The sequence below is a fragment of the Diabrotica undecimpunctata genome, chromosome 3, assembly GCF_040954645.1.
Source record: "Diabrotica undecimpunctata isolate CICGRU chromosome 3, icDiaUnde3, whole genome shotgun sequence".
NCBI lineage: Eukaryota > Metazoa > Arthropoda > Insecta > Coleoptera > Chrysomelidae > Diabrotica > Diabrotica undecimpunctata.
In genome coordinates this window covers 108,192,904-108,215,153 of record NC_092805.1, presented here as the reverse complement: position 1 = coordinate 108,215,153, position 22,250 = coordinate 108,192,904, and the positions used below count along the sequence as shown (strand labels likewise).

General features: G+C 34.3%; 1 protein-coding gene across 2 annotated transcripts in view; it reads right to left on the bottom strand.

Annotated features, from left to right (window-relative positions):
* Nucleotides 1–15,315: 15,315 nt before the first annotated feature.
* The window catches only part of l(2)k09913 (transmembrane protein 53-like lethal (2) k09913), a 45,816-nt gene continuing 38,881 nt past the window's right edge, over nucleotides 15,316–22,250 (bottom strand). For both annotated transcript variants that reach the window (XM_072526549.1, XM_072526548.1), the window contains exons 3-6: nucleotides 21,763–22,041; nucleotides 15,923–16,191; nucleotides 15,691–15,868; nucleotides 15,316–15,592 (exon numbers count right to left, since the gene is read on the bottom strand). In XM_072526549.1, the coding sequence (XP_072382650.1) occupies nucleotides 15,440–15,592; nucleotides 15,691–15,868; nucleotides 15,923–16,191; nucleotides 21,763–22,041 (879 nt within the window). In that variant the 3' untranslated portion in view covers nucleotides 15,316–15,439. The remainder of the gene's footprint in view (nucleotides 15,593–15,690; nucleotides 15,869–15,922; nucleotides 16,192–21,762; nucleotides 22,042–22,250) is intronic.

The window sequence follows — 22,250 nt, the reverse complement described above, 5'->3', positions numbered from 1 at the left end:
AGATATCGCACTGAATTTTACCGTTAGTATTTTCGAGGATAAGCCTTAACAGTTTCCTGCGCCGATCTTCCTCGCGACCTCGTCCAGACCCTCTATCTGTCTTGGTCTACTCTACTCCTGTTTCCTACTGGTACCGCTAATAGGGTTCGTCGTGGGTAATTTTAATTTGCTCTTGACACATTTCCAGCCCATCTAAACCTACCTATTTTTATGAAAGATATTACATCTCTACTATTATAATCTATTTCTAATGAGTGTAGAGTAATAAAATCTCATGAAGTATTCAAAAGCGCTACAGGGTAATCCGTCAATAAATTCCGTCCGAATTGCAAAATTCTGTCGTTTCATAAAGAGCAGGTAGGTATCACCCTGTTTTAAGGGATTAGTCCATTGTTATCGACAGATAAACACTGAGCCAGAGGCGCGCTAGTGGGTTAATTGACAAAAGAATATGCATTCTTAAAAATCATATTAAAGGAAATAAAAATGTAATACAGCAGAACAGTGTTATTAAAAAAATATAAAATGTAACAATAAAATATATACGAACCGAAATCGGGAAATACTCACAAACACACACGAATGAACTTTACATATTGAAACACTTGTGGGGAGTTTAAATCAATTTATTCACAAAAACTACAAAAACTTTACTGGATACGTTATTACAATTCTACATCACTATAGTCTTCATCCGAAGAACTGTCATCATCCCCTGGTGTTATAATTATAGGGTCAACCACCTGATCGACCAAGTTGTCCAGTTCCCACATTTTATCTTCCTCTTTTAAAACATGCTGGATTGCTTTTTGCCAGTTTTCTGATGTGATTTCCATAATGGCTTGATCAAACAATACCTTGACATCTTTCATTTTAAATGTGGTATTGTGCCTTGCAACATATCCTTTAACTTGTGCCCATATAAGTTCTATGGGATTTAATTCGCAATGATATGGCGGTAGGCGTAGCACAGTTACTTTATACTTTTCTGCTACATCTTCTACGGCATATTTTATGAAGCGAGATTTATGTTGTTTTACTACGGCTAGTAGTTCCTTCTTTATTGAATTCGTCTCAAACTGAATACCTTTATTTGACAGCCAGTTAATAATTTCTTGCTTTCTCCAAGCTGAAGTTGGTACCTTCTCTATGCGCCTTGAATGGTAGCTTGCATTATCCATAACCACGACCGAATCAGCTGGAAGAAATTTTAACATTTCCCCGAAGTAGTCTTCGAAGACATCCGAATTCATGTCCTCATGATAATCTCCCGTCCGACACGACTCAAAGCTTAACAAACCTTCTTTTAAAAATCCTTCTTCGCTTCCAATGTGAGCAATTATAAGCCTCTTCCCTTTTCCCGAAGGCACTTTAATACCCGTCGAAAGGCCTTCTATGAAAGCTTGGCGAGCACTTGTTACATTTTTATCTTGCCACATTTTTTGGACTATATAACCTTCGTTTATCCACGTCTCATCAAGATAAAAAATTTTCTTGTGCTCTCTGCGGTACTGTTTTATAGTTCTCAAATATTTTCGTCTCCAGCAAATGATTTCATCACTTTCCAGTAATACTGCCTTTCGATTGTGCTTTTCCCAGGAAAAATTCATACTTTTTAAAGTTTTCCATAAAAGTTTTCTGGATATCAAAGGAATATCGTTATCTTGGCTTATCTCCATTAGTATTTTGTCAAGGGTGGGTATTTCCTTTTTAAAATAAAACGAATGAACTTTTCTTCGAATGTCACGTTTGGTGTCTTCACCTAAGATTTTTATTGGTCTTCCTGATTTTCTCTTGCATGGACTTAACTGGCCTGATATCTTTCTTTCTCGCAATAATTTAAAAATCGTGGACTGTCCAATTCCAGTTATTCGGGCACATCGCTCAACACTTTCTTGCACAGACAAACTAGGGTGATCGTGTTTTATGCAATCATATACATTTAAAATTATAACTTTTTCACTAACAGATAGCGGAGAATTTTTTACACCTCTTTTCTTTGGAGTAAATGTCGCCATTTTATAACTTTTTCACTATTTCTATATCACAATATTACTGTACGTTTAATTGGTGTAGTAACAATTACTAACTCGAATGTCGAATGTCGAATGATAATAATAAAATAAAAGAGGGATTATAATGAAAGTGTAAGTAAAACCTCATTACGCGTTATTAGTCTTCATGTTGATTTATTTTAGTTCTTAGTAATATTAGGAGGTGCGTCATACCCTTATCAGTTTCTTCTAATGCTTTTATTCGTTCAGTAAGGAAGTGAATTTGTTTTTATAAATAAAAATGTAATTAGCTTTAATGACCATATAATGGAATACGAGTTTGAAGAATAAGTTAATCGAAAAATTAAATAAAATTGGTTATCACAAAATATCCAAAATATGATATTTTGAGGTACATCAATTTTTGACGACGAAGTTGACATCCGTCCATTTGCCTACGCCCATGACGACACCGAAATTCAGGCAAATTTTATGACACTTCATGATTTATTACTCTACACTCATTTGAAACCAATTATAACTATTTCTTTATACTTCTCGTACAATTCGAAATTATATCGCCATCTCCAAATACAATTCTCACAGATTGTGAGAATTTTTTTTAGTTTCTTCCTTTCGAAGTCAAGCAGATGATTTGCATCTGTTTTGAAGATAGTCCATGTTCCTGGTCTATATGTGAGCACTGGTAGGATGAGTGTTCTCTATATTGTTAGTTTAGTTTGTTGGATTAATTTTTTTTTCAGTTTATTAATTTCACAATATAAAAGTTTAATTCAAATACACATTAATAAACCAAGAGCCGTGGCTATGTTGGTTTTATGAGTGCGATATTAACAATGGTTTTACAAAGTTTAAATAAGATATTTTTAGTTACAAAATTTCATTAAGTAATCTATGTTAATACAGAAAGGTTTTTTTTCATTAATTCAAAATATACAAACATAAATTTAAATCATTCAAATCTGATTGGTCTTTCAATAAGTAATTGTTTTAGTTCAAATTTAAATCTTCCTAGTTGACTTTCCTACATATTACTAGGCAGTTTATTATACAAGATCAAGATTTTATTTGAAAAATATTTATATAGGGACGGTTAAAAAATACGTAATTACTTAAATTTTATTACGTAAAAGTGAATGTTAACAAAAATTGATTTACTCGCATTAAACATTTAGTGAGTTAGTTAGGACAATTTGAAATAAAATATTTTGTTACATAGGACTCTATGTATTATGATTATAATATAATACAAATTAAATAAAAAAGAACCTTTTTGTAACAGATAAACTTAAACAATAAAAAGTTTTAAATGGATCTAAACAGTATGTGGCAAATTGTCATAGAAAAAGTGACAAAGTTCGATCGAATGGCACTTTTTAATTCTTGTAGATGTTGCCACTTTACCTTGGAAATTTTACATCGTTCGGTAAGTAATGAAGGATATTTGGATATTGGTGGGATGTTTTTTGGTCTTACAGGAAGATCAGTCCAATTTGATTCCGTGTGATCAAGTTTTACCTTAATATGTCCTAACTGACTGTAGACAATAGATCCATAACAGTTGGATCGTTTACTATTCATCCTGGGCGAATAAAAGAATACTTTAAAGTTTTGCTATAATCCTTGAAAAAACGGAAATCACAATTAATAGCCTCATATGGGTTTGGAAGTTTTCTAGCTTCTTTTGTGATAGATATGTAATCACTTGGAATTTTAATTTCTCTATTTTTTAATTTTCTTTCAATGCATGCATGTACAGAATCCACCTCCATCTGTGTATGCCCAACTTCAAAAATTTCTGGTATATTGTTACGTTATGTAACATACTGAGATTTAAAAGGGCATTGGCCATAACTGCATTCCGATTCTGAGATGTGCACCCATCCGAAAAAATTGTTATAGGTTTTTTATTCTCTGTTACACAATATCTTGAAAGAAAATCTAGTAAACAAGAAGTAAATGTTGATGCAACAAGCTGATTATTCTGGTCTTCAGAAAACCAATAGCAATTGACATGTTTTGTAGCCAAATTGTACACTGTCAAGTTGTGCCAGGCAAGCTTGGTCTTGTAATAAAACGCGTTTGCATGTGTAAAGGGAGCTAATTTTACGGCCTGGAAATCTAATTGTATTGTGAACTGATTTCCTAACAGCTTCACGTTTGTCTTTTTTCCATTTCATCTCTCGAGTCCTGTTTACGTTTTTGATGACCTTGCCATGCTTATTCTGTTATGTTCCCAGTTCTGCAGTTACAACACGTGTTACACTGGTCCTTCTTATTGGGAAAAACTGAAATATTTTGTTGACTAATAATTGCTGAAAACTTCTTTCTGCTAAGAGAGGGAACGCTTTCTACAAAGGTACAATTAAAAACATCAGAAATTGTATGAAATATGGGTTCCAAATATAGTTTAGACGAATGTTTTCGAGCGTAGTGTGACGGTATTTTAGACAGATCATTTAAAAAAATTTGGACGAACTTGATTCTCCTTGCTAGTTCGAGTGGGTCACTTACTTGTTTATTGCGCTGATCTGTTAGACGAGGGATGTTATATGAACTTTGTTGACACCATCTCTGAACCATTTTGTAATTGATACCAAGCGTGTTCAAAAACATTTGTCGATAAATTGCTAAACTTGCTAATAGTCGGTAGCACAGAAATAGACTTGTGATTCAAAAGTGAGCGTGGTATTATCGCGTTTCCAGGAAGACTGACTGCATTTGCGCAAAGAAAAGTGCGTTTTTCGAACAAAAACTATAGAGTTTCTTGGTTTTCAAATTAGTGAAGGCGATTTACGTCCCACTAAAGACAAAATCGCGGCCATAACTGATGCGCCTGCGCCAACCAATAAAACCGAGTTGCAAGCTATTGTTGGACTTTTAAATTTTTATCATGTTTTTCCAAAGGACAAGGCAACAATTGCGAATCCGTTACATGCACTGCTCCGAAAGGATGTTCCCGGCAGTGGCGTTTCATAGAACAAAAAGCTTTCGATTTATTAAAAGAAATTTTAGCGAAAGAACCTGTGTTAGAACATTACAGTGAACAAAAAGATTTATTTTTGACGTGTGATGCCAGCCCTTACAGGGTAGGTTGTGTGCTTAGTCAACGTGATGATGAGGGACGTGAATATCCAATGGCGTACCATAGCCGTACTCTATCGTCTACTGAAAGAAATTTCTTCCAAATCGACAAAGAAGCACTGGCCATAATATCGGCATTAAAAAATTCCATGAATATGTATATGGTAGGAAAATAGGCATAAGAATGGACCATTAACCATTGTTGGGTATTTTTAATCCGAAAAAAGGTGTGCCAGAGATACTGTCACCCAGAATGCTTAGATGGGCTCTTATGTTATCTGCTTATGATTACGAATTATGTTACGTACCAGGTTCAAAAATTCAGAATGTAGATGATCTTAGCAGATTGCCACAAAAAGGACGTGCGCCAGAACCACCAAACTCAGATGACGTTTTGATGCTTGAGAACATCCCAGAAAAAGTAATCTGTGCCAAAGACATTGTCAATGAGACTAAGAAAGACCCAGTGTTATCTAAAGTTTTGCAGTGGGCTTGGAAAGGTTGGCCTGATGAGAAAATTAAATTTTCAGACGAATATACTCCTTATCGACTACGTACAAACGAAATTAGCTGTTATCAAGACTGCCTGTTATGGAGTACAAGGGTAATAATTTCACTTGGAGGAAGGAAAATAATACTGAATTTGCTACACTCAGCACACCCTGGAATCGTAAAAATGAAGTCACTGGCACGCTCATATGTTTGGTGGCCAAATCAAGACAAACAAATCGAACACCTAGTAAATAATTGCAGCGAGTGGCATGATTCTAGAAACATGCCAAAAAGGGCTCCAATCCATCCGTGGGAGTGGGCCAGAGCTCCATGGACAAGAATACACCTCGATTTTGCCGGTCCATTTAAAGGAAAAATGTTTCTGATTATCATAGACTCGTACTCGAAGTGGTTGGAGGTTAAAATCGTTCCAAATACCTCTAGTGTTGTAACTATAGATGTATGATGTATTACGGGGTTTATTTGCCACTCATTCCCAGATGTCGTCGTATCAGATAACGGAACTTGTTTTACGTCAGCTGAGTTTCAAGATTTTTTAAAGAAAAACCTTATTAGACAAGCATTGGCTGCACCGTACCATCCAAGTAGTAATGGGCAAGCGGAACGCATGGTACAAAATGTAAAAAATGCACTAAAAAAATGACAGACAGGAATGCAGAAACTAACAAACACTTAGCATTGCACAGATATCTCCTTACTCAGCACATTACACCCCATTGTACAACGGGGAGATGCCCATCAGAAATATTAATGGGGCGAAAATTGGGCTCATTATTTGATCGTTTACAACCCGACCTAGAAAAGAGATGTTATCTAAGCAAGAGATGAAAGATCCTCACAAAACAGTACCCAGATGTTTTCCAGAAAACGAGACTGTATTTGCAAGGTCATTTGCTCCAGGTGGTCAAAAGTGGCTTCCTTCCAAAATGATTGAAACCACTGGACCGTTAAGCTACAAAGTTCAAACCCATGATGGTAAAAATTTCTGACCAAATCAGAATCCGTGTGTGTGACCAAGAAACAACAGACGAACTGACACCGTTAACCTCGATGGAAACAAAATTACTCGTAACTCCGCAACCGCTGTTTCTGCATTCAAACGAATTTGTGGACCCAGAATTGATGTTCCCCTGTTGATCTTGCAGTTTGCTAGCTGTGTTGGATTTTTGAAGACCAGCTGCTTGTTTTACCTTTTTATGCATATTAAATGTATCGTATTTTTGTTCCAACAACTCCATCTCTTCACACTGTGTTTTTAACCAATTTTCTTTGGCCTTTCGTATTTCGGTTCTTATTTGTTTTTGAATATTTTTGTACATTCTTTTGTTATTCGATTTTCTTCTTTCTTCCAGCGGCGACAGGCCAGGTGAAGTAGGTGAAGGTGAGGTTCACCAAAAAAATATAATTAAATTGAGACAAATAAATAAAAAATGAAAGCAACATTATTATATCTAAATTCTGAAATCAATTATTTATTCTCTTTTAATTAATCTAAAAATTAAAAAAGACAACTAGCTTTATTAGCGGTACGTACTTGACGGTCAAGTCCTGACGTGTGTCACTAGCCGTGTAGGATTCCGGAATAGGTGAATATCATTTTTGAAATGCGAAAGCCATCTGCATAAACGTTCACGGTTGCCATGGCAACGTGACGTTAGCCTATCCGTAGTGATAGCTGAGAAAACTGGTGAGTGCAATTCCGTCTAAAAATATATTATCCCCCTTCACCCACTGTTGGATGTGTATTTGGTATTCCTATTTTTCGAAAATTTCTCTCAGCGACAATATTTTGAAATTTAGTCTATTATACAGATATTTTTTATATCATATAATGTATAGTATAGTATTTATTAGTTTAGTTTAGTCACAGTATTAATTTTATTTGTTTAGTGCACTTTATTAATACATTTCTCTGTGGTTTGTTTCGGTTTTCGGATATAAAGTGTTCTCGTGGATTTCGTTTGGACAAAAATAATTTTAGACAGACATGAATCCCATTAATGACTTCTTCTTCTTCCTATGTCGTCTCTATTAACGAAGGTTGGCGACCACATTTCTAAAAGCTTCTCTGTCTTTTGCAACGTGGAATAATTCGTCTACAGTCATGTTTGTCCAGTCTCGAATATTTCGCAGCCATGATTTCCCAATTCTAGCTATTCCCTTTTTGCCATCGACTCTACCCTGCATGATGATCTGCAGAAGACTATATTAAATGGTGGCTAAATTAATGACTTGGTGTGTAATATATTAGACTCCGTTTAGGCATTGGAAAAATAAAGATAAAATGGATGTTCTTTTACATGGTCGACCAACCAGTATTTTAAACATCTGCGTCTGATCCAGAGTGGTCGGTTGCAATCAGCATCTGACTCAGAGTGGGCGGCTGAATTGAAACTCACCAACCCGTTTTAGCAGGCGTGGTGTTTTGATCGCCAAAAACCCTCAATGAAATGTCAAGGTTCAGAACTAAAATAGCCCAGGCAAGCAGACCGAATCGTATCTAGTATAAGTGCCCTAAACTCTATACATTTTTTTTAACGAATTTTTAATGAGATTTGGGCGCGAAGTAGGTACCAAAACTCCTTTTGGCGCTGGCAAGCTTTCCTCATCTTCACCACTTTTTTAGACCACGAGCCGCCGCTGCTTTCTTCCATGAGTTGCAGTATATTGTCATTCATCCAACTTTTCCTCTTCTCTTTATTTTCTTTTAGATGTTCTTCTCTGATCTTGTTAAAGGTTTTACATATATTCTGGAGTGATTCTTCTGGATCATATGTTTCCTCCATGCCATGCTACTTAGCCTTTCTGAAAGAATCCGTGCGACTGTCTCCTTTGTTTCAATATCTTTTTGTCTTCTCATATTACATTTTTTGTTACTATTCTTTTTTGTAACCTCTTTAAATCTAAACCTAAATTTACCAATAACAGGAATATGATCTGACGACACGTCAGCACCGGCGTAACTTTTAACCGATAGGCATCCATTACGGAATCTCTCGTTTACCATTATGTAATCAATTTGATTCCTTATTATGTTTCCTGGTTGATCTTGTGGAGAGATCCAAGTATACAAACGTCTTGGTGGTAGTTTGAAGAACTTATTTAGTGTTGCAAATTCTTCTTCCTCTACAAATAGTTTACTATTTAAAACTTTATCTAACCTAAATTAAATTTGTAATTTACATTCATTAGCCATTTTTGATTTAAAAACTTTACCATAATTGTCACTGACCTATATTAATTTCTTTATTATGTCTTCATTATGGACATAAATTGGCTCTGAATCCTCAGATTTCCATTTATTCTTTCTTATATATTTATGTAAAATAAGTAAAAAAATACTGTGCAAAATATAGTAAACAATATAATTTACTCTTTGCAAACTCATTTTTACTCTATCATGGCACAAACTACATTGAGTTCGTTTTTCCTGTGGAATCACTAAAAAATGGTCTAGTCGGTCATAGCGAATATAGGTATTTTCATTGGCTGATGGACGACCTCGAGAATAGGAAATTTGTAACAATGATGTTCCAATGCGTTTTCTAAATGTATCACAGAGGTACATTGTCTATTTTTTTCATACCTGGATCATTTTTTTCTCCTAGGGGGAATACCGCTTTTACAGGACGGATTGGTTGCAGTCCTGTAGAGTTAACAGATCATTACTAAATTATGATTGTCATTCCATTTTACTGCTATTATATTTTGATCATCAATTTTTCTGTAATCATGTCCCTCTGCTTCCTTTCCTCATAATTTTCAGATATTGTAATGATACTTCTTGTAAACGATTTCCTCTAACCGTGTCGATGGCTAAAAACCTTTGTTCCGTCAGTTTTTTCGAGAGAATAGAGGTAAATAGCGCCATAATCAATCAGTTGGAGTTATTGCAGATTATAAATATGTCTCAAGGATTTAGGGTAGTGTCATGCTAAAGTTGATTTCTGTCAAAAACAATGAAGAGTGTCTAATGGAAAGTTAAAGAATGATTTTTCAAATGAAGGCAAGTATTTTTTTAACTATAATTTACTGCAGAATGACTGTATTTTTTAGTTGTTACACTATGGCGTCTTTGTTCTTATTTTGTGACAAATATACATTTGTAAAAAATCACGTAAAACAATTTTAATAAAGAAATTAATTATCTCCAAACACCATTTTTTAAAGAACGCCACAATTCAAAAATTTTATGGCCTAAAACAGGATTTAAAAAGTGTAGGATTGATTATAGCTTTTTTTAAGGCTAGAACACACCAAAGCCAAAATATTAGCCTGTTCGCAGTTATGTATGCGCGGAGAGGTTTGGCTTCGAACTATGTTCATTAGCCACAGATGAATTGAATATTACTGATTTAAAATTAAATGTATTGTAATATACCTATTTTTAAATAGTATATACTTGTGCGTATCAATTGTATTTTAGTGACTACCTCAAAACTTTTTAAGCTATTTATGCTAAATATTTATTTTTGTTTTCCTGAGAAAATCAATTACACTGATTTGTTGAATGGGGCAATTAAACATGATATATTAACTGGACCCGTCGTTTGTACAATTTGGATAATAAGTCTTTGGATGATCCCATGTGTCTGGACATTCGAAAAATATGTGAATTAAGTCCCACTGAAGTGTTGCCACACTCACAAAAGAGGCTTTGAAATACTATTTTACTAGCAAAAGGGGCTATTTTAAATAGATGGGTGGAAAGCAACCATCATGAATTTTAATTCTAATAATACTGGAAGCATATGATTTGGAAGGAGAAAAGGTTAGTCGAGGAATGCTATTGGGCAGAGTTGGATGGATTGAATAATAGTGAATGTTATGAGCATTAGTAATACTTTTATATAACGTTTCCCATTTATATAGAGGTCAGGCCATGGAGCTGGGGTATCTGCATTGTATAAATGACGTGTACCCTATCCTCTATGCTATGGCATGCTGGACGAGCCATACAGTCTGTAGTCAACACCCCGAGGTGTGAGCGGGAACACAAATTGTATCAATACTCATACGCTTATGAAACGCACCTGGCGGATCATAAGGGCCTTCACATTTTACTCTGTTTCAACTTGTCTTGAGTAAAATGTCTTTAATCTTTCCTATCAGCCTCTCTTGGCTAACTCTCGTTTTTTTCCGACCCCGAATGGCTATTAGGTTTCCGAGGGCAGACGGGTCACTACATTTACTCCTACTACATACTCTTCACAAATCCTGGTCCTCCAAGTCTGGGGGTTTGAACGATGGGCCAGCACCCCTTCTTCTAGAAAAAAGTTATTTGCTAAAAATTTCGATCAAGAGCCTCGGAATAAGGACGGAAACAAAAGACGACGACTGCTACGAAAAAGGACTATGAGATTGGCCACATGGAATGTACAAGGTCTAAGAACCAAGGAAACTGAAGTTTTTCAAGAATTAGAACGACAACAAATAGACATATGCGTTCTTACAGAAACAAAAAAGAAAGGAAAGGGAAATGAAATCAAGAACGACTATATTCATTTATACAGTGGAGTTGAAAAATCATTAAGAGCAAAAAGAGGTGTGTCTATAGCCGTGCATACAAAACTCAAAAACAATATCAAGAGTTGGGAAGAGATAGACGAGCAGATCATTATGATGGATCTTGAGAAACATGGGGAGACGATAGTTATAATAGGAGTATATGCTCCTAGTGACGATTCTGATACAAAAGTTAAGGATGAATTCTATGACAAATTGCTTGACGTGTTGACCCATGTAAACCGATCCAAAGAAATATGCCTATTAGGAGATTTCAATGCTCGGGTAGGCAAAAAATTACAAGACAATGTGGTAGGAAGATATGGTGAAGACAAAATAAACAACAACGGAGAGCGACTCATCGATCTTTGTGAAACATTACAGCTTAAAATAATGAATGGATTTTATCAGCACAAAGAGATACATAAATTTACCTGGGAACAACCAAAGAAAAAGATAAAATCTATAATCGACTATCTCATCCAACCAGAAAACAAAAGGCTCCAAACAAATGACGTAAGGGTGTATCGTGGTGCCGAATGCGGATCTGACCACTATATGGTGGTCGCAAAAATAACCATACACTACAGGAAAGTAAACAAGAACAAAATTGAACAGGAGAAGGTAGTAGCTTCCACAAAGATAAGATATAATATTGATAGCCTCAAACACGAATCAGTACAATTCCTCTACAAACTTAGACTAGCCTCAAAACTAACTCACTTAACTCGAAGAGAAACAGCCGAAAAAGAATATCAAGATATAAAAAATTGCATTCATCAGGCGGCCAAAGAGGCATTGGGGTACGAAGAAGCTGACAAAAGAAAAAATCCTGAGTGGTGGAACGAAGAAGTAGGAAAATTAATTAAAGACAAAAAAAAAGCTTATCAAACATGGCTATCCACGAAAGACTCAGAAGACCGCAGAATTTACAGCAGACTCAACAGGGAAGCAAAGAAGGAAGTCACTAAAAGAAAAAACGAAATGTGGGAAGAGAAATGCGAAGAGATGGACCGATGCTTAGGAGGAACCAAAGTGACACAAGCTTGGAAATTCATAAAAAGTATTAGAAAAGAAAGAAAAGATGAGGGAAATATAAACCTGATTCAAAATAAAAAGTGGGAAAAATATTACGAAACGCTATTAACAGAAAGTAGGCACGAATTTATGGAAAGACCTGACCATATCTCAATGACAGAAAACTCAGAGGTGCATAAGATAAACAAAGAAGAACTGAAAAAAGAATTGAAACAAATGAAAAATGGAAAAACACCCGGGCCTGGAGACATTCCCATCGAGTTGGTGAAACATGGACCGGATGCTCTTTTGGAAAGCTTAGTGAATATTTTTAATAAATGCTTAATTGAAGGCCAAACGATTCCAGACGATTGGAATTTGGCCCACATTAGCCCCATTTATAAAAAGGGAGACAGAAAAGAATGCGGAAATTATAGAGGCATTAGCGTAACTAGCTCGCTGGGAAGGTTATATGGTCGTATATTGAAAAGAAGAATAGAAGAGGAGTATAAAGAAATTGAAGAACAAAGCGGCTTCAGAGCAGGAAGATCGTGCGTGGACAACACATTTACCCTTCAACAAGTAATTGAAAAACGAACAGCTCGAAACCTCCCTACGCATCTGGTATTTATAGATCTGGAGAAGGCTTATGATACAGTTCCTTTAAAACTCTTATTTAGTGTCTTGACGAAAACGGACCTTAGTAAAACATATCTAAAAGCAATACTGAACATCTATAAATGTCCTCAAAGCACTGTAAAAACAGGAAATACTTTCTCAAGGGTATTTACAGTAACGAAAGGCTTGAGACAAGGATGTTGTCTTTCCCCCACCCTATTCAAAATATATATCCAAGAAGCACTGCACCAGTGGAGACAAAAATGTGCGGGAATGGGGTTGAAGCTTAACAACCATTATCTGACAACGCTGTTCTTTGCAGATGATCAAGTACTAATTGCAAGCTGTGAAGAAGATGCAGATTATATGCTTAGAAAGCTCAAAGATGAATACGAAAAATGGGGGATGAGTATGAATATGTCTAAAACAGAATATATGCGAATAGGCAGTGAAGACGAAGACCCGGATTTGGAAATTAGACAAATGAAAAGGTGCTACGAATACAAATATTTGGGAAGTATTATCTGCAGTAAAGGAACAACGGAACGAGATATAGACTATAGAGTGCAACAAGGCAGGAAGAGTGTTCAAATTCTGAATTCGATACTTTGGTCCAACAAAGCTACTATGAAAACTAAAATGACTATCTACAAAGTAATTGTAGAGCCAATTCTTACATATGGAGCAGAATGTTGGCAAATGACAGCAAAAGGAAAGAAAAAAGTTGACACGGTTGAAATGGACTACCTAAGAAGAGCTTGCCGTATATCAAGAGTAGAACGTATACCTAATTCTGAAATTAGAAGAAAAACAGATAGAGTACATACAACTTCTGAAAGAATAGAAACTAGACAGTTAATATGGTATGGACACGTACAGAGGATGGACGACAACAGATGGCCAAAAAGAGCTATGGAATACAATCCAAGTAATAGAAGGAAACGAGGAAGACCAGCCAAGTCTTGGATACAAGGTGTTATGGAAACCATGAAAGACAGAGCCATTGATGAAGACACCTGGAGAGATAGAAAAAGATGGCGATCGAAATGCGGGAAGCGGCAGAAGCTGTAGGATCCCCGCTTATATATATATATATATATTCCCATTTATTCCTGGAATATTTCTTTATTAGTGACAAGAAATCATTATTACTTTTAATCGTTGCTTCTATTTGAGTCTCACAAGCAATTTTTTTTTGCCATATCTACTTCTTCATTGCCAGTAATACCTGCATGTCCGTTAACCCAAACAAACTTGATATTTTTTTGTTTATGCATTAAAGACCATAGTTTAGATTTAATTTTCAGTATATAGTTTTTAATTGAAGATCCAATGAGTGCTTGCAAAACCGATTTGGAGTCGGATAGAAATTACAGCTCTCTTAATTGGATTTTTTTCACACCAATTAAGCGCTCTATTTATTGCTAAAGCGTCTGCTACAAAAATTATATATATATATATATATATATATATATATATATATAAATATATATATATATATATATATATATATATATATATATATATATAAATATATATATATATATATATATATATATATATATATATATATATAAATATATATATATATATATATATAAATATATATATATATATATATATATATATATATATATATATATATATATATATATATATATATATATATATATTTGAAATACGGTACTTCTCCACGTATTGGATGGCCGGTATAAGAAATACAAAACCCACACTTGTTTCACTTTTAGACCCATCTGTGTAAATGTATATAACAAATATTTACGTAGCAAATTGTATTCCAAATTCAGCCATATTATAAACTTTATCACACAATTATCGTCACATATAACAAAGCGAACAATGTGCAACTACAGCTTATGGTTGATTACACCTTGCTGAAAGTATTAAGGTTGTTACCAAGAAAAAGAATGCGCACATATATAAGTCAAACCATGTTTATGGTATACAATTTATTGTATGTCGGGCACATCTAGGATTTCTTTATTCTTTTGATGTTTAGTTCACTAGATGTTATTTTCTCTTCTCTTAAATTACGCGAGACGCTTTTTATCTCTGGCATTTGGTAGGCACACCAAGAAGTAAGTATTGTACTTTAATAAAAATTCGACAACATTTTTATAAAGAGTTTAGGGATATCTCCTGGCCCAACACTTGTTTTGTCGGTGTATACCCCACATACCCGCCTCATATCTCATGCATTTCACATTCAGAGATTTATAGTTTCTTCCTCCATTTCTCCTTTCCTGCATCATAGTTTATTCACCATGTAGTGGAGATTTTTCCCCAGTTGGGAGTGTCCAGTCTCGATTTCTGATCTTCTTCAGCTCTAGTCTAGAAAGACGAGATTGGACTAGACGAAAGCTCCTTTCAATGTTGCTAATAATTTTCTCCATAGGGATTTGTTCCTGTAGGGCTCTCCACTTATTAGCCACTTTGGACTCGTTCGTTTCATGGACTTGTTCAGATTCTCTATATGTTATTTTGCTTTATTGCATGTTTATATTCTACAAACATTTAGGAAGGCAATGGATTAAGAAACGAATTTGTCGGGAGGGTAAAAATGCATATATTATATTTATTATTATATACTCTTAGAAATAAAAATTTACCTAAACTATCGAACAACAGCACAAATTTATATAAATGTAGTATACATATAAATCACATCAAAGCTTCGCTGAAGCTTTTACCTTCTCTTCAACTTTCGACAGTGGAATATTCAGGGATCCTAAGAAAGAATTCAATTCTGTTAAGTATTCTTTAGGGTGTGCCCGATAATGTCCAACGTGTGGCGTATTCTCCCAAGTTTTAAAAGTAACCTAAAAACGATTATATACAATTTTATAAAAAAAAAACGATGATACGCAAATAAGCTGTTTGCGAATTCCAAAAAAACAATAAAATAATATGATATTACCTGCATCCCCATATTTTCCCAGTTATCTGTAACTCTTCTATTCGAGGTTTCACTACCAATGGGATCTGATTTGCTAACAAACATCAGAGCAGGAGCTCTCACTATGTTAGTGTGGAACATCTGGCTTGACCTTACATAATGGACAGTTACAGTTTTATCAAACGTTTTTAGATGATACCTAAAAATCATATCGTTGTTTAATTTGCAATTTTTGAGCAGTCTCTGTACTTACAGTATGTACTGCTTGAGTGTATTTTGTAAAACGGAATTATTAGGAAACACTGCTTTGGGAAATCCCACTGGTATCTCCGTGACATCGGCTGCACTGTCCCAGACCTGCCCTACAATTCTATTTATGATATGGTCATATTTTTGCCTTTCTGCAGACATAAGTACTAAAGCTTCACCCCAGAGGTATGCTCCAACTGAAAAGCCATGTAGTAACATGGGGCTATAACTTGCATTTACGTCTAGAAATTTTACAATGTCTTTGGCCACCATCTGCAAAAAGATTTATTAACATAATTTAACGATGAACACTGTCCAAATGCTATTTATCTGTACATTTCAGATTTATGTTGTTATGGAAGTAGTGAAATAACATTTAATAGGGAACTAATTTTCATTTCATTTTTTTTTATCTAAAAATATGACATAACTTTTTCAAGACAGTTAATTTTTTATCCTGGCATCATATTTAATTTTGAATTTAGATGAAAGTTTTGGGTGCATTCAAATTTTCTCGCGCGTTAACAACAAACCCCAAGTGTGAGGTGTATAATATAACTTAAAACGTATCTCTATTGGAACTTAAAACTTAAAAAATAAATCTGGTTTAATAAAATAATATTTTTAAAAATATTTTTCTACGCCCTAATTCTAAAGTTCCTTATATCACATCGATTTTTTGCACTTAACACGGCTGTTTATAGTTAGAGTGAAAAAAGGAAAAAAGAGTTACAAAAAATGCCATAACGTAAACTTTATTTTCGTTTACCATAAGGTAATATAGTTGATTAGTGCAATTAGCCCACACCTTTACCGAAAATAAAATAACAAGTCACCTTTGCTTTTGACAGTACATGAACTATATTAGAATTGAGGTAATTTAGTAGTTGTTCCTAGAATCCAGATTTAACCAATACAGCTCTCAATCCCTCTTAAGGTGAAAATTCACTTCTTGCCGAAACCTACGATATCAAAAGTATTGGAGGGGGGGGGGGAATCAGGGAATATTTAAATATCACGGAATATTTATAAATATTATAAATATTCCGTGTGTATAAAAATTTTCTTATACATCTGGACGTTGAAAGTAATATCGCTTTTTGCATGGTTTTATATAGATCTTAGTAGACCAAATAATAGCTATCGTCTGGGTACTTTCCACTCTCCATTGTCTCCATTTTTTGTATCTCAAGATCTCTGTACTTGGCGATCTTTTCGTTGCTTTAACACGCAGATTATTTTTGTTACGTATCGCCACATCAATTAGTGTTTTTTGTCTAGTTAGTTTATTAACTAGTATAAGATTCGATCTATTATTATTGGTTAATGGCATTATTGTATGGCGTATAGGTTGTATTTGTCGTTTTCAACCATTATTTCAGGAACGTATTGATAATAAGGAAGATGGTTGGTTTGGAGAAGTCCCAATTTATTGACTAGTTCCTAATGAATATTTCCTACTACGTAAAGGCGTTCTTTATGATCAGTTCCGACAAACGCCTGGCAGCCCCCGGTAAGATGTTGGATAGTTTCTTGGGTTTGCCATCCATATCGGCATTTGGACCTGATGACAACATATTTTAGGTAATTTTTGGTTGGAATAACATAATCCTGAATGGCTAGCAGGAAACACTGTTTCGCCAAACATCTTTCCTGCTGTTAGCCAATATTTCGACGCTGTATTGTCGACATAGTCTTAGTTAATCTTATTGGGATGTCGCCCATACAGAGGTTTACCCATTCAGATGCGCATTTTTTGTTACTTAGAAAGATGGTTTATGTACATTTCTGGTTCTCTCAGTTTAAGCGGTGTTGTGTCATCTACGGCGCAAATTATGCATGTAAAGTAGAGTTCTTAAATTGGCAACCTGTTTTTCCAATTGTTCACCTATGTCCATACGTTCTCTTCCCCCTAGATACCGCGGTAATGTTGTTCTATCTACTACACTAGATAGGTGATGTTTTTATGTGCTTTTGAGAAGTGTTCTTATTTTCCACCGAGGACTTTCTATATCCGTTTTAAACCACTTTACAATACCATATGAGTAGCTAGGCGGGGAATATGTGTACGTGTTTGATTTCGTAAACAGCTTTTTACTATTATCATAAGATCCATTACTAAATCTAAATTCTCTTACTAAACCCAGTTTTTATTTGTTTATGTCAATTTTTGTATTTCTTCTTCTTATGGAGCCTATCCGTTACGGATGTTGGACACTAACATGGCTATTCTAACTTTGTTGACTGCTGCCCTGAAAAGTCCGGTAGTGGTTAAGTTAAACCATTTTCGCAGGTTATGCAGCAGGATATTCTTCTTCGTCCTGGACCTCTTTTCCCATGCACTTTACCTTGAAGTATGGTCCGAAGTAGGTTGTATCGTTGTTCATTGCGCATTATATGGACCAGGTATTCTAGTTTGCGACGTTTTATGGTTATGACTAGTTCGCGCTCTTTACCCATTCTATGTAGTACTTCTTCTTTGGTACTCTGTCTATCCAGGAAATCCTCAACATGCGTCTATAGCACCATATCTCAAAGGCTTCGAGTCTCTTCAGTGATGCTTCAGTTAAGGTCCATGACTCCACGCCATATAAAAAAACGGAGAATACGTAGCATTTTAGTAAACGAACTTTTATTTCCAATTTTATATTGTGGCTATTAAAGATTTTTTTCATTTTGACGAAAGCTGATCTTGCCTTCTGGATCCTTATCTTAATTTCCGTCGATTTTTGTATTACTCCGAGATATTTGTACATATCATTTTCATCCATGGTTTCAATGTTTTGGTCACCTTGCATATTGAAACCTCCAGGCTGAACCATTCCTCTAACTATATTTAGAACACGACACGTCTACTCCAAAGCACATACTGATATCATTCGAGAAAGTTTCGACAGTTTTTAGTATCTGATCCAGATTGTTTGGAGTGGAAGCCGTTAATTTCAGATCAACCATATACAATAGATGGTTAAGCTTCGCCACTACAGTATTGTTAGTTTTGATGCTAAAACCTTGGGTCAGTGGAGTTCAGTAGCTGAGATAGTGGGTTCATAGCTTGACAAAACCACAGTTGACTCAACGAATTTTCGGTTTCGATATTGTTTTCACTATGTTTTTGAAGGTGAATTTTAGTCTTCCAGTCCGTCATCATATGCTTTAAGGTCACTATATTATCATCGATTTTGTATATTCTTAATATATCTATAAGCCATTCAGGCGGTATTGAATCAAAGGCCTTCTTTTAGTCAATGAGGACTGTAAAAAGGTCCATTCTTTTGATGAATGCCTGATTAGAAATTACTCTGAGTTGATTACAAGTGGTTCGTTACAGCCCATAGAACCCTTAGCGCATAATTACTATTGAGATTCCATGATATTGTTTAGAGCACAGTGTTGGTAGATAAGCTGGGCAACAAAAGATATGACCAATTTTTACAAAGTTGGAAGACAAGTAATTTGGCGATACTTGGCTGGATCTGGGCGTTATTTTGATCCTTAGGTATTAAATAAGTGGTTCTCTGCGTAGGGAATGATGGTAATTCCTGCGCATTAGAAATAACATGATTAATTAATATTTATAAACGTCGTTGAACAATAAAAAACTTTTTTAGTCAGAAGTTTTGAACTCAGTCTCCTCCAGGATATTTCCAGTTACGAAACTCTTTGATAATGTTCGAGACTTCTTCAGTGACGAAGGATTTGTAAGGAATATTACTGTAATGTTTCACAGCTGTTTGTCGTATCTTCCATCCATACAGCAATGGGTACAATTTATTTTAATTTTCTTCGGTATAATAGTGATCCTTTCTCAAGTTAACATGTTCTTTTCTGACTTGGCTGCACCGTACTGAAGACTACCAATAGTCAGAAATACGTATACCTATACATATTTTATTATTTTTTTCTGTTTGTTGCGAGCTATGCCGATACCTGTATATATAATAATTCTAGAGCCAAGATTAATACTATTACAGGAATTAATATTAAACTCAACAGTCTTCCCGGTTGAACCGCGTCGTTTATAATTGCGCCGAGCTTTCGACGTACTCTTCGATGTCTTCTTCAGGGCTTCCGAGGTCTCAGTCTCCCGAATCCCCTGACACTACTACACTGATCACTAATTAATGCATTACTAGTAATGCATTGATTAGTTAGTAGAAGAAGTAGATACCGAAGAAAATTATCTAAGAATATGACAATTTTAAGAAATCGAGGAACCAGAATATTCACATCTTTACGGAGCAGATGCTATTAGATTTTTTTGAAGAAATATGCAGAAAATTCAAGTTTTATACATTATGGTTCAGCTATTCTAAACTAAAAGCAACCTTAATGATTAATGACCACTAGATATAAGTAAATATTCGGTTTAGAAAATCGGTTGGGTACAAACTTAAAAAATCTAATACATTTCTAGGGACGACATGAACACATTTTTATTGAATGCTTCAGACGACAAATATGTAATGTTTAAGATACAATTTTAAAATATTTAATTTGTTCCAATCTATTCGCGAAAAAAATATATATTTTATGAACTTGTTACATAAATTACTATTTTATACATTCTTTAAACGTGGAGTTAAATACATTTATAAAGTATTTCCGCAATATTAATCATTTTACATAAAATTGAAAGTTAATACTTCTTATATTAGAATGAAACAAGTAGATTAATCTACAGTATTAAATAAAATCTTTAACCGCAAATTATATAAGTGTATAGATTAATGACCTCAAAATATGACGTATCAGATTTAAATTGCAATAAAAATAATATCTATTTTATATATCCCTTAAAAAATAATTAATATTACTAAACTAACTCTGTTATAAATAAGTTTCGATTTTTTATTTGAAAAAATTATGTATGCAAATTTCCCATTACAATGCTAAAGGTGATGTGAAGAAAAATTATCTGAGGCCACCTTCCTACGAGAAAAGAAAGAAGAAATCTGAAAATCGTGATTAGTTTGTCATACCATAGTTCTTAATTATTATTAATAACGGAATTAATAGAAAACGAATAATTTATTCCGGAAAATAATAAATACTAGAATATGACCGTAAGATTTGCATTTTGAAAGAATATACAAAACAAACAAGCTGCTACAACTTGTGACACACGAAATATAAAAAGTGGATCTAACCAATTTGAAGTTTGAAAATACATGGAATTGTATAAGTGGATTTAACCATTCTGAAACCGCGTAAATAGAATCTTCGGCTCACTTTAGCACTACATCTAACAAATTTAACAAAAACTTTTACATAAGTTATGAAATGATAAAAAAAGAGTACAGAACAAATGCCCATATTCTATAGAAAATTAGTTATTTTCACCCAGAAAATAAAATTTTCCTGCGCATACGGAGGTTGTTGAGACAACACGCGTCTGTATTTTAGTCGAATTGTTTATCAAGCCAACAGATCTGTATATACACGGTGGGTCTAATTTATTTTTAACCCATTTCGAATTTAAATACCCTTTTTAGTTTTGTTCAGAGTTTGATGAAATTTGAAATCTATATTGATAGCGCATATTTAAATTAAAATTTACAAGGCTAACGGAAAAACTCAAGGGGGGTCTAAGTAAGCCACTTTTATAAAGGCTTAAAAACGTATTAAAATTTTTTAAGCATTTGGAGCAAAATAGATGACATTCTGAAAGGGCGTACCTAGTATTTTTATTGAATTTATTTTTTAATTCAAAAGGTAATACAATTTTTTTAACTAAATAAAACAAAAACTATCAGGTTCAAAAAAAAACTATCCAATGTTTTAATTTTTAATTCATCGGTAGAGTTGAAAATGAGAGTTTTCAACATCATCATACAAACTTACCTGTGTTCCTTTGGTGGGCCAGAGGAATTGCCAAGGACTCACGTTGATGTTAAGCACGTCGAATCCTTGTTTTAAGTATATATCTGCATATTTATATGAATACTTCTTCTTGGCCAGTAACCAAGATATCATTACCATAAGTGGTTTGTCTTGAGGTTCACTCAGCTCAAAGTTGATCACTTTACAATTTTTCTTTTCATTGCTAATGAGGGATATATTTTTCGTTACTTCAATCGTTGATATAAACCTCATTTGGGCAGAAAATATTAAAACTGATGTCTGAAACAATAAAACATAGTTATTTAAAAAATATTTTTTGTAATATTTCTTGTCGAATAACCAAGACAAAATTCGTGTGCCTCATTGCGAATTTTAGTTCTTGTACAAAGGAAAGACGGTTCCAATTCATAAAAGAAGAACAAAATATAGAGCCTACTACATTTTGTTCACAGAACTAACAAAAGCATTGTAATGTTTTTTAATTATAT